This window comes from Peromyscus maniculatus, chromosome 2 (genome assembly GCF_049852395.1).
Source record: "Peromyscus maniculatus bairdii isolate BWxNUB_F1_BW_parent chromosome 2, HU_Pman_BW_mat_3.1, whole genome shotgun sequence".
NCBI classification, from domain to species: Eukaryota; Metazoa; Chordata; class Mammalia; order Rodentia; family Cricetidae; genus Peromyscus; species Peromyscus maniculatus.
In genome coordinates, this window is record NC_134853.1 from 71,208,730 (window position 1) to 71,222,446 (window position 13,717).

The 13,717-nt window shown below is 46.6% G+C and overlaps 1 protein-coding gene across 1 annotated transcript in view; it reads right to left on the bottom strand.

The window, feature by feature from the left end:
* The window catches only part of Gabbr2 (gamma-aminobutyric acid type B receptor subunit 2), a 356,621-nt gene that overhangs the window by 196,261 nt on the left and 146,643 nt on the right, over nucleotides 1–13,717 (bottom strand). The window contains exon 3 of the mRNA XM_006973681.4: nucleotides 5,436–5,606. Coding sequence (XP_006973743.2) covers nucleotides 5,436–5,606 — 171 coding nt within the window. The remainder of the gene's footprint in view (nucleotides 1–5,435; nucleotides 5,607–13,717) is intronic.

Sequence of the window (13,717 nt, forward strand, 5' to 3'; positions counted from 1 at the left end):
GGTCACAGCAATGCCACTTGCTGCTGCAGGAATGCACAGGGCCACAGTCACCCTGGAAGGCAGGTTCCCATAAAACTAAACACAATCCTACCGTGTGATCCCGCAGTCAACTCCTTGGTCTTTACTCAATGGTGCTGAAAACATTATGTCCACATAAAAAGAATCTACATATGGTGTTTATGGCTGAATTACTCCTAATTGCCCAAACTTGGAAGCAACCAAGATATCCTTCAGTAAGGGGTGGGTAAATTGTGGCATAGCCAGACAATGGAATATTAGTACTAAACAGAAAGTGCCTACCAAACCACGAGAAGATATCGGGGAATCGATTGCATGCCAAGACAGTGACATAATATTCTAAAGCAGTGACAGTATTTTATGCGCTTGCTTAGCATGAACAAGACCCTGGATTCAGTGCCCAGCACTGTCAGGAAAACGGGACTCGTGTGATGTTAGAACCAAAGCTGTATGCTGATGCAGCTTTGCCCAGACACAGAATGTGCATCGCTGGGTTACACTCTAATAGTCTCTGGGCTTTGGGTGAAGATGAGTCAGGGTCAGATCATCAGGTATAGTAAAGTCACTCTGTGGAGGGGGCAGTGGATGAGGTGGGGGCTGTGCAAGTGTGTGGGGTGGAGACACACAGGCGGTCAACTTCGTATGTTACTTTCTGTTTTGCCGAGAACGTAAAACTGCTGCAAAACAATAGAACCTTTACGAAAACAAACAAACAAACTGAAGCGTGGCACATGAAGGCTGTTTCATGGCTGTGTCCCCGGGAATGGCAGCATCAGGGTCCACGGACGTCCCTTCACCCAGTTAAACACTCTGAGCTAGAGGCACTTCCCAGTCAACCGCCCCAGCTCATTTGCCTCACAGAAGGAGACAGACTCAGACAGCGTGAGTGATTTGTCCAAGGGAGCTTTGCCGGTCATTTGTGTCATGTGGAGAGGTTGCCTTAGCGGTCACGAGAGGCTGGGGGTGGGGCTAATTCCAGAGGGGCACCGATGAGAGCTTGCAGTGACAGGCGCAGAACCGTGTAAGTTTGTTAAAGTAACTGACACACACTAGCCAAGGCGGCTGTCTCGCTGGAAAGTTACAGCTCAACAAAGCTGCCAAGTTGGACTTTCCAATTTAGGGGATCTAAATTTTAGGCTGGATTTAAAGAAGTGTTCCTATGATCCCAGCACTTGGAGGACAGAGGCCAAAGCTGCACAGTGAGACCCTATGTCCAAAAGCCAGCCCAACCCACCAACCAAAACAAAACAGGGGTGGGAAGGTGGCTAAGTCAGCCAAGCGCTTCCTGGGCATGCATGAGGACCTGGATTCAGATCTCAGCACCCATGCCTAACATCAGGTGCAGGGAGATGGAGACAAGTCCATCCCTGGGCTGGCTGCCAGCCAACCCAGCTGAATCTGTAAGCTCCGGGTTCAGTGAGAGACCCTGCCTCAAAACACAAGAGTGATTGAGGGAGACACTTGACGTTGACCTCTGGCTTCTGAATGTACACATGTGCTCATACATACACATGAATACACATGTGTGGGGGGAGGGGAGGAGAGAGAGAATTCCCTTGATGATTGCAATGAGCAGCAAGAACTAAGAAGCCAGCTCAGGAAGCCCCGCAGCTGAGAACCCTGAGGCTACGCCCATGAGCATGGGGTCTGGAACACAGTGTGGCCACACTGTCATTCTTTGAGTGAATAGACACATGTTCCCAGAGCTTGCCTCCTGAATTCCTGGAACAGCGAATGACCACTGGATGAGCACCACCTGTATGGGTGGGGGGGGGGGGGCTTTCCGTTTCATTTTGCCGTCTGTACCTCTGTCTCCCAGAGCCCTATCTGCTCTTACAGGGAACCCACCTCTGTAAGTTGAAGCAAGCCTGTGGAGCCACAGCCTTGCCCACAAAGCCAGGCTTACACACGAGTCTGGCTGGCATTGAGTCATTTCTCTTCTGGCTTTACAGTTTCTAATCTAGAGAGGGCATGGCTGCAGCACACTTAAGTCTTCCTAGCCCCAAATCCTTTGTTGTCTCAGCTGCATTTCTAGATCTGACACACTTGAGAGTCAGCTCAGAAGGGCATTGCCTGAGGACTCGCAGCCTGTAAAGCTGGACCTAGAGATTCACCTGTCTGAGCCAGATCCAGGGCTGCCTGGGGGCCATTAAGCACCAGCCTTGACTCATGGGGACTGTTGTGTAGCTATTTCCTCTGAGATAAAACATTCCATCTTGGAGGAAAGCTCCTTAAGACACAGGATATCCTAAGGGGAGGTAGAACATTTCATCCTACGTGGAAGCTCTTTAAGATCAGAAAGCAAACAACTCAAAGGCTTCAGGAAGTCCCTAAAATTGAACAGACTCACTAGACTCCTCCCTCCCCAGGCTTATATAGGAAGCACGGACTGCTGAGTGATGACCAGCAGACCTGCCTAGAAGAGGCTCAGGCCAACCGAGCTGCCTGGAGAAGACACTCTGACCTGTTAAGCTGCAGTGTGCTCCAGGTTTCCAGCCTTTGTGAGCCGTCATCCATGCTGTGGTGGACTTTGGTGATTGCAGCTGCCTTTGAGTATTTCTACTCCTGTAGGTAACCCCTCTTCTACTATAACCTTACAAGTAATCCAAGTACACTCATCCATCCACCAACTGGGCTCTGGTGGTGTCCTCACTCTGTCATTGGTTTCCTATCTGGGGTAAGTGGATCTTCGTTTGGATCTCCTCAGATGTATTGTCACACAATATGAACTATGGGCTTGGGATGGCCCTCAGACTCTACTTAGTTCATAGTACCAGTACCACAGTAATGAATTCTGGGATTATGCCCACCCCTCCGACCTCAGACTGACTTTCTCCTTAGGTCCCTTCCTTCCAGTGCACCTATCTGGAACAGAAGTGGTTGACACTGCCAATTGCCTGGGTCCGTAAAAGGAATCCACTTTCCTCTGCACTCCTGAGAAGCTGTTAGCCCCTGGCCAGGGTCCAGCAGCTGCACTCCAGTGGTGGAGCCCCGACGCCTGGTGTGGATGCCAAGGTTCTGAGGCAGAGAGGAGTCAGCTGGGCTGAGAGTTTTAATCAAGAAGGGTCCTTGCCGGCCATGTCACTGAGCTACATCCTGTGCTCTGGAAAGGAGTCTTCCCACTGAGATGCCAAGACCCCAGCAGACAGCCCTGACACAGCTGTGTGGGGCCAGGGATATTGCACCAAACAGCCTGTACCTGATCTCATGGAGGACAGTGTCACTAGGGAGGACAGTGTCAGAGAAAAAACATTGACCAGCAGCTGGAACACCAGGCAAAGCCATCTGCCCTCTGCCAGTCTCCAGTTCCTCATTTGCAATATGGGAACCATCACCTCCCCTACAGGGCAGGCTTCTTAGGAGGGAGGCGGGAGAGCCAATGGTGTGCTGATGGCATTGGAAGGCAGCTTGGCTGGGAGAGAGCGTAGAGATCCTCAAAGCACTCAATGGGACAGCCAGGCTGATCTTTTGCACTCTTTTGACCAAGCTTCATGAGTTTTAGATCTCGGAGGCTCTCTACCAGCAGTTCCCACACAACTCCAGGAAGTTATGGCTGCAAAGGAAATGATATCTGAACTAGGGGTCAGGATTTTGTAATTCAGTCCTTTTCTCCTTCCTTCCTTCCTTCCTTCCTTCCTTCCTTCCTTCCTTCCTTCCTTCCTTCCTTCCTTCCTTCCTTCCTTCCTCCCTCCCTCCCTCCCTCCCTCCCTCCCTCCCTCCCTCCTTCCCTCCCTCCCTTAGTTCCTTTTTTCCTTTTTAAAACGGGTCTCACGCACCCCAGGCAAACCTTGATTTTGCTGTGTAGCAGGGGATGACTTTAAATGACTGGTGGTACTGCCTCTACCTTCCTGGTGCTGGGATTACAGGTGTGTATTACCCAGTCTATGTGGTTCTGGGGGTGGAATCCAGGGCTCCATGAATGCTAGGCAAGCACCTTACCCAACTGAGCTACCCTCCCGCCTCCGGTCCCCATTTGTCTTTGAACAATCTTTTGTGACTTTGGAGATACTTTGAAACTTTGAACATTGGCCTTCCCTGCTGTGGGCCTCAGTTCTCCTTCTACACAATAAAGAGATTGGGGGAGGCATCTCTAAGGACTTTTTAGGCTCTCACAGCCAAAGATGCTATTTGAGCAGGCACCCCTGAATCGCCGCAGGGCTTCTCACTCACTGAGAGCCCTGTCACAGTTCCACAAAGGACTCTGCCAGCAACAGCCTCTTCAGGGTTTGGCAGTGAGTGGTTCCCACTGGAGGTCAAGGTCCCTTTGGTCCTCACTGAGGGGTTTGCCTGGGAACGCACGCCTGGCTGGGATCACCGCCCAACACTTCCATTCCCAAGCCCTTCCAACTCCTTCCTGTGGCGGGCTTTACAGTTCACAGTGCCAGTTCACACACACACAGGGAGGCATCTAGCGTGGGGGTTGTCCTTCTTTTGCTGGTGCGGGGGAGGCGGGGGTGGGGATGGAACTACAGCTCAGAGCTGTGAGGGGGCCTTTCCAGGTTCTCATAGGCAACCATCAAATGGCTGATGAATGGGGACAGAGCTTTGGAAAGGGGTTTGTGGAATCTGCTGAATCCAAGCTTGTGACTCCCAGCCCTGGCCCTTTCAAGCCCTGCTAGAGCCGAGGATACAGCTCATGTGGAGGTTTGCCTGCTCACAGGACTCTCGTGTGTAACCCTCTGTGACCTGTGGCCCACAGGGTGCCTCTCTGGGGCTTCTAAGTCTCCCTGGATGACTTGACCAGGAGACTAGGAGGCAGAGGAAATGAGGGAAAGAGAAAGGGACAGACCACCACGCTGCACTGAGGGCCATCACCCACTGCTGATGAGGAGGTGCATATATGGGAATCTTCAAGCATCCTGAAAGTGGACCTGATGTCCTGGAAGTCAGTTCTGGCCAGTTTTAATAGCCTGTAACTTCACTTTTAGAAAAACATTGTCAACATGCACACACAGGCCTGAGGTGGAGGCTGTGAGGTACAAGGCTGTGAACACCCCCAGCGCTCTGGTTCCATGAGCTACAATGCACCCGTCTGAGTGCACGCACCACCCTATTAAACAGGAGTTCAATCAAGGTCTCTGGGACCCACTGCAGAGCAAATGAAAAGCGAAATTATTCATCTGTGGTATGAAGTCATTTGGGTTTAAATGTGTGTGCTGAGATGAGTTCTAGAAGGCTGGATTCTAAACCAAAAGGGATGTGGGAGAGGAAGTCAGAACGGGAGTCAAGAGTAAAGGGAGCAGAGAAAGGGCAGAGGCAGGACAAGAGAGGATGATGGTGTGAGACAGACTAAGGGGACAGTTAGGGAGAGGAAGGTGAGAGAAGGAGGGACAGGTAGGTTACTGGAGCTAGATACAATGACGCATATGTAGGGAAGTGTCATCGTGAAAGCCTCTCAAAATGTGAGCCAGGAGTACCTCGGAGAAGCGCTGCACGTCCTGCGTGAGTGTGCCCACGCGCCGCCACCGGAAGTGCTTCAGCAGCTTCAGGATAGCCGGGTTCACCGCGTTGTCAGAGGGCACCGTCCGGAAGAAATATGGGTACTTCTTCTTATCCGCAAGAACAGGCGTGGTGGCGGCAAAGGAAAGCTGAGAAAACGAGAGAGGACACTTTTTAAATTGGGGCCTTGCACCCAGTCCTTCCTGGAGGGCATTTCTCACTTGGTACAGAGGTTTCATTTAGCTTTGTGCATTGCGTGAGTCTTTGTGTAGGTGTGTACGTGAGTGCAGGTGCCTGAGGATGCCAGAAGAGGGCGACAGATGCCCCGGAGCTCAAGTTACAGGCAGATGTGAGCTGGAAACTAAACTCTGGTCCTCTGGAAGAGCAATCTTGAAGAGAAGATAAAAAAGAGTGTTAGCTAAGGAGAAAGGGGTTAGCTGGACCAGCAAGCTACACTTCCCCAGAGAAATGGAACCATTAATACCGTGATCTGTTCCATTCCAGAACTTTCTTTGCGAACAGTGGTTTTTTTTTTTTGTTGTTGTTTGTTTGTTTTCCTTTTATTAGACCATTCTCTTTACACAAATGAACTGTTTCCCCATTTAAGCAAGGAAACTTCCGGCCTGAAACTCTTTGCAGCGTTTTATTATCGGCATCCTTGTCTGGCATGTGAACAGGCTAGTTTTTTTGAGTCATCTTTAATTTAGGGACACTAACACTGTTTCATTTGCCCTACTGTTTGCCACATTTGTTATCATTGTCACATGGGCGTCTTGGTGCAGAGCATTTCACCCTCCATTTCAGGGTTTTTCCATAAGACAGCCTGGATGTTTTCAGGTACAGACCTGGACAAGTGGTGTGGTTGGTAGAATGCTTGACTAGCATGCATGAAGACATGGCTTCCCTCCCCAGAGATGTATAATCCCAGCACTCAGGGGGTAGAGGATCAGAAATTCAAGATTATCCTCTGCTACTCTGAGGCCAGCTTGGGCTCCACGAGATTCTGCTTCAAAAATACTTAATAAATAAATAAATAAATAAATAAATACTGCAAATCTTTAATAACTTCATATTTAAATAACCTGAAAATATTCTACCCACTTTGTATATCTGCAAGTCAGAGATAATTCAAGGTCCGGTCTCACCACATTCTTGTCAACAGGGAATGCACACCGTTTTCCTATGTAATTTTATAATGAGCCACCACAGAAATGGGATCCTGTTACATTCATGGTTATATATACTGTTGAGCCTTTTTCCATGGGTGGCTCCCAAGGAGTGGGTCCTATTTTAGTAAGTGCTTTTGCATGCCTTCATCACCGAGTGGGACTCTGGTGCTTTTTAGTTGCATCTAAAGACGTTGAGAACGCATAGCCTTCAAACGTGGCCGATCATGGCTGTCACGAACCTCGTGTTGTTCGTCCTTACACATGGTATTTTAATTTACACCCGGTAGTCAGATCTGTCCACCCTTCCCTTTATTATTTTTTCGTTCTCTTTTAAGTGCCAGTAAGTTGTTAAATTGGATTTTAATTATCTGTCCAGCTTAAATGTCACCACTTCCTAACACTCCCTCTGATCTCTGCTCTTCTTCCCCCAGCCTCATCCACAGAAGGTAGCTTCGACCTTTTTGATCCTTGCAGTGAGATGGTGGGGAAACAGCATCTGGCTGCACTTCTCATTTGCATTTATCTCCCGGGGACCGAGGCCGAGTCTCCCCCAAGGTCGGAGAGCAATCTGTAGTTCCTCTCCGGACGGAAATGACTCTTATCCTTTGTCCCCTTTCCAATTTTACTCTTACCCTTCCTTGTCTGTAAAAAAGTGATCTTTTATATTAAGGCAGAGATTGAGGTCCCTGGTTTTCCAGTTATTAACAGTTTTGCCGTCATTCATAGTCTTTTACCACATAGAAACGGTTTGGGGGTCAGGGAGATGTATGGCCTAGTGCGCAGAGGAGCTTGCCGCCAAGCTGGACAACGTTCAATCCCTAGGACCACATGGTAGAAGAGACTCAAGCTTCCACATACGTGCTCCTGCGTGGGCTTACACACACACACACACACACACACACACACACACACACACACACACACATTCACAAGTGCTCCCCCACACAAATGTACTAAAACAATTTTAAAGAAAAAAAATGTTTGACCCATGGTTGAGGTTCTCTTTATTCCATTTGCTTTGTCAGATTTCGCGTGATATTTAGAAAGGTCGCTCCTACTCCGGGGTTCTGAAAGAATTCCTCTATGGCTGCTCTGCTCCTTCTTTTTCCTCCTTTTGTTTCATTGAATCTTTGACACAGAGAGGAGGGCTGAAGCTAGCTTGCTTGATGCTGAGAGCTTCCTCCGGACCTTCGTGTGCCACAACAGCAGCACTAATTCTGATATAGATGAGCCCCAGGTCAGCACCCCAAGCGACAACAGCCAGGACCCTTGAGCTGTGGATGTGAAGTCTTTACTGCTACTTTTACCAACTCTCCCCAGGGCTCCAGGGCAGGCAGTGGAGAGCTGTCTTTCTCCTTGGTCTGGGTTAGAGGGTATATGGCTGCTTCCTAAGGCCCCTGGATGTCCTACATCTATTCTGCAGCCCTCACGGACTCTATCCATTGTAGCTGACCATGTGAGAACCTAATGGACTCCATGTGGGGTTAGACAGCACCCGAGAAACCAGCTTCTAAGGTCTCTGCAGTGGCTGAATGGGAACGGCCCCCATAGCTCATAGAGTTGAATGCTCGCTCACCACCGAGTGGGACTACTAGGAGGCGTGGTCTTGTTAGAGCAGGTGTGTCACTGGGGGTGGGCTTTGAGGTTTCAGAAGCTCAAGCCAGGCCCAGTGTCTCTCTCTTCCTGCTGCCTGAGGATCCAGATGTGGAACTCTCAGCTTCCTCTCCAGCACCATGTCTGCCTACATGCTACCACACTTCTCATCATGATGACAATGGACTAAACCTCTGAATTCTAAGCCAGCCCCAATTAAATATTTTCCTTTATAAGCGTTGCCATAGTCCTGGTGTCTCTCCACAGCAACAGGAACCCTAACTAAGTCTTCAAAGATGCCCCAAGATTGATAAGAGTAGAGGATGTATGGCTATTTTTAAAATTGTAGGGATACTCAAGACCAGAGGGAAGACTCTACATGGAGTGGAATTCCATTTAGACACATGGAAGCTTCTTAACTCCTCGGGCTGCCCACCCTGGAAAGCCTTGCATCAGAAGTGAGATCCCTGTACTGGGAGGTATACACATGGAGGCTGGACTGTGCAGTGAGAACAGAGGGAACCCTTGCCCATGAACCCTTCCAAACACTGCAGGGAAGAGTTGCATGGGTCTTTCACTACATACAGATACACACATTCTTTTATCTGGAAAAACAAAACAAGACTCTGTGACTCTTATCAGATTCACAAAGAATGCCAAACAATTCAAACAAGGTCTGTACACCTGCTTGCAAGTGACACATTGACACATGGGTCCCACAGGGAATACAAGAAACAGCAGCTGTGTCCAGTCTTATCCAATATAATATTCACAACTTTTCTCTGAAGATTAGAACCCTATGGTAAGCCTCCTCCTTTTACCAGTTAAGAAGCTGTTAGGGAATTCTGGGAGTGACTACCTCAGGACCTGGGACATTATGTATGCCCACCGCATCCCTCAGATGCTTATCTAATACACGTTCTCTGATGTGATCTCTGATTTGTGCTCTGGTTGATGCTTTACCGTTAGTGTCCCATTAGTTCCAGGCCCACAATTAATTGTTGCTCGAATAACCTCATATGTTTGCCCTGTAGGTAATTACAGTGGTTACTGTTCAGTGAATAAATGGTCCATTGTGTTTACAATGGTCTTGGAGTACAATATATGCCCCAGGTCTAAATCATGTTGGGTGCAAAATATTAACTGGAGCTGGCATTTTCTGCACCATTTGAGATAATACATACTTTGATTGGATTGCATTACTGTTTCATGGGCTTTAGTCTCCTAGAACTTGCTTCCAGGGGAAGGCTGTAGGTGTCTCGTAGTACCACAGAATTTCAGAAATGAGAAATCACCTTTCTGGTTACGTATCCTAGCCATGCACTGAGCGACTTGGTTCACATCAACTCAATCAGACTCTCTGGGTGGAGAGGCCAAGAGGTAGCAGTATTTAAAAACTTGCTGTTTTTTTTTTTTTTTTTGAGGGGGGCGCAGGTTGCTGCTGGAGAAACAGCTCAGCAGTTAAGAGCACTTGTTGCTCTTGTAGAGGACCTAGGATTGGATTCCCAGCACCCACATGGCAGCTCATAGCTATCTGTAATTCCGGTTCCAGAGATTTGACGGCCTCTTCTGACCTCCACATGTGCTGTCCACACATGGTGCACACACATATGTGCTGGCAACACACTGATACACATAAATAAATCTTAAAAAAAAAAAAAAAACAGTTCAGGGAAAGAAGATGCCCAGGGAGAGCTGAGAACCCTCGATAGGCCCAGGACCGTGGTCCTGAACAAACAGACTGCTAATCAGTCTGAGACATCCATCAAAGTCAAGGAAAGATGGAAGCTGAACTTGAACTCAGGTCTAAAGGACTCACAATACCAGTGCTTATTCTTGGCTTGATGCTGCCCATCTGCTGCTGGGTGATTCCCAGGCCTTCCCCAGCAACTGGCAATACCGGGGCTTCCAGCATTAACACCCTAACTTCTGGGCCTCCTGCCTTATTCCTCTCAACCAAATTAGTTTCTGAACAGACTGGGATGGAAGTTTCCAGATAGTCCCGAACTGCAGACTTACTGAAGAGAGGATTTTAAATTTTAATTCATAGTTTTGTTTCATCTAGTTTCACTGCAATTGTTTTGAGAATTTGGACCATGCAGTACCTGCTTTGGGAATGTGTTAAAATTTGGTTTGGTGGCCTTTTATAGAATCAACTTTTGTAAAAGTTCCACAGAGGCTGGGAAAATGATTCAATCTTTAGATGTAAGCTACGGAATTCTTTATTAGACTCCTAATGCATAATAGATACAACCAACCTAATTATGTTACTATTGTATGCTTTGTGCATTTGTTTACTTGATCTTCAAGGCTGAGAGGCTTGTTAGGTTCCTTCCATTGTCTCCCACCACCTCCTAGCATTTCAACAGGTTTGGCTTTTGTTGCCTTTCATTCTATGTTGTTTTGAGCGTAAATGTTCATCACAATTGTATCTTTATTTTTCAGCCATGCATATCCTTGCCTAGTGTGAACAGCAGGTACTTAATAGATATTCACAGACTGCACCAAGAACTGAAATATTTATGAAGGCAAAATAAACCTCTGTCATTTACTGCTTCTTGGGATGTATCTTGCTTGATAGTTATAGCATTGCCCTTATTAACTTATTGCTCATATTTGCCTATCATAGCTTTGAGCCTCCTTGTATTTATACTCTATCGAGATTATTAGAGATAGAGATAGGTAGATAGAGATGATAGATAGATAGAGACAGATGATAGACAGACAGACAGACAGACAGACAGATGCTTCTGGGAAGCACCGCATGGCTAGATGCTTAAACATATATACTTATTACTGCAATAAGCACTTGATCTCACATTCCTTGCCTCATTGGCTCTCTTGCTCTCTGTTTGTTTCCCATGGCTCCCTTTAGAGCATAGCTTTGTTTTCAATGCTGTTCTGGTTGTATGAATTTATCTTGCTCCACATGTCAGCCTGAAGGAACACCTTTTGATATCCTGAAGAAAGAAAGGGGCTGTAAACTTGCTTAGCTGGTCTGGTCCTCTGCTGCCTTGACATAAGGCTAAACCGCTGAGTATAAAATTCTCGGGCTATGACTTCTTTTTGAAAGTGCAGCATGAGGCAGAGAAGGAACCTGGGGCAAACCTGATCACTCTTCATTTGTAGGTACCTGGTTTTCTTTGCCCGTATGCCTGAAAGATTGTTTTTCTTTGTTCTTGGAGTTTAAAAAACTTGCCAGCATACACCTGGGTGTGGCAATCTCAGTTTTGTCTGGGATATAAGAAACACTTCAATTTATACATTCAAGTCTTCCAACTCAAAACATGTAAATATAGGAAAATACATTGTATTTTAAATACTTTACATTGTATATACTATAGTATATTTACTATTTATATACTGGGGTTTCGTGCATTATATTATGTATGATATATGTGTGTATATAATATATGCCACATGTTTGCCTCATATAATAATCACCTACATCCTTGTCTCTCCTCTGGATACCTGGTCCTCTGCACCTTTTTTTATTCTCTGAATCCTTACCTGTTCTGTTTTCTCTTGTGATTTCAATTCTTGGTCCTTGTCATCTGAGTGGTAGAACATTTCATTTTATTCTATCTGTATTTTGTTTGTTTGTGAGACAGGGTAAAACTAGCCTTGAATTCCCAATCCTCTCACCCCAGCCTCCCAAGTGCTGATGGGCTTATTGCATGGTCTTAATTCAGTGTCTGTGCATATTAACTTTTGATGTTTTCTGGTAATATGGCTGTATCATCCACAGTCCTCCCAGGAGGGCATAGGGTCTCATCGACACAACCCAGCCAATGTCTGGCATTATCTGGCTTCCCGATTTGTCTTAGTATTTCAGAAATACTGTCGGACTTTGCAGCTCTCTGGCTGTGTGACAGGCAGGCTATACGGCCTCATGCTGGCCACCCTGGACCTCAGCTTGAAGCTTTATCGACCAACACATTTTTATTGTGTTATTGATATTTCTAGTTTCCTATCAGTGTTTTTATGGTCATATTCCTTTGTTCCCACTCTCACCCCAGGCTTTCTATTTCGGGGAGATTGTGCTGGGTATGAGAATTCTCGAGTATTTTGAGTTTGACTGTGGATGGCAAGAGGCATTCTGAAAATTTTTTCTTTACCCTGTAGCAATCATTTTCAGAACTAGACTCTTCTCTGCTTCCTCTGGCTCTTTCTGAAATACTTCTCCAGAGGGTTTTTTTGGTGTCCACCCTAAAGCAAGGCCATGCTTTCCACAGTTTTTGGTGTCTAATTGGTGCTCATCTTATGCTGTCTACAGTAGCAAGGTGATATCATTGTCTGCCCTCCATATCTAATTTTCTATCACTCTGGATCAACATAGGATGTTAAGTTCCCATCATGCACTCCTGCAAGGCTGCTTCTTTTCTGACCATGAAAAATCTCACTTCCCAGAAGGCAATGCACTTCTGGTACCCTCTCTCCTGCACTTTTCCAGGAATTTATTATCCTTTTAAATTTAGAAAGACATGTGAGAATGAAGAGAAAAAGCCATTTGGTTGCCCCGGTGATGGGTAGCTTGAGGTAGAGACACCATTTTCCAATTTCATGACCATGTAAGTGAGGGGTCTCTTCCTCAGACCATACGGACTAGAGGAAGCTTCTGCTGATCTTCCAGGCAATTGTTATTTTATGAGGCAAAGTTTAGTGATGCTTTCTAATATCCAGAATGGCAACGAGTCCTGAAGTCTGGTGTGTTCATATGTATGTGTGTGTGTATTTGCATATGTAAATCTGTATGTATATATATATATATATATATATGTATTTGTCTATGTGTGTATCTATGTCTATCTGTAGGCATGTGTATATGTATGTGTCTTCGTGTATATGTATATATTTTTGTATGTATGTATATGTCTGTCTGTATATGTGTATGCATATATGTGTGCATGTATGTCTCTGTGTGTATAGGTATGTATTTGTGTATGTATGTATATGTGTCTGTATGTGTGTATGCATATGTGCGTATGTACGTCTCTACATATGTATGTATATGTGTCTGTATGTCTCTGTGTGTTCTTTCCCGTGTCTTGATAGTTTCGAAGGAAAGTTGGAAAGTTTTCTGCTGGGACCTGCTTGTCAAATGCAGCCTCTCATCCTTGGCACCTCTTCCTAGCTCTCTACCCCAGTGTCTACCTCTCAGAATCTCAGCATCATTGCCTCAGTTTACACAATTGTATGCCACGCCTTGAAGCCAGGGCAAAGGCAAATCTTCAGCCTGTGTGCCCCAGCTGCTCCTTCCCAGAGCCCACACTAAGCTGTGAGTGTAGACCCTGCAGTGTCCCCCGCTGCTCAGCCAGCTGATCCTCAGGACGGCCACACACAGTGGCCACTGTGGTTACTCTCTCTACTCTCAGAGGCTGGGAAATGGAGCTAGAGGTTCAGAATCTGCCAAGAAACAGATCTGTGGTCCTGCAGCTGAAGGGTTTGGGGTGAAGACAGACTGGGGAGCCACTGCTCATGGTAGAGGGAATGCTTTG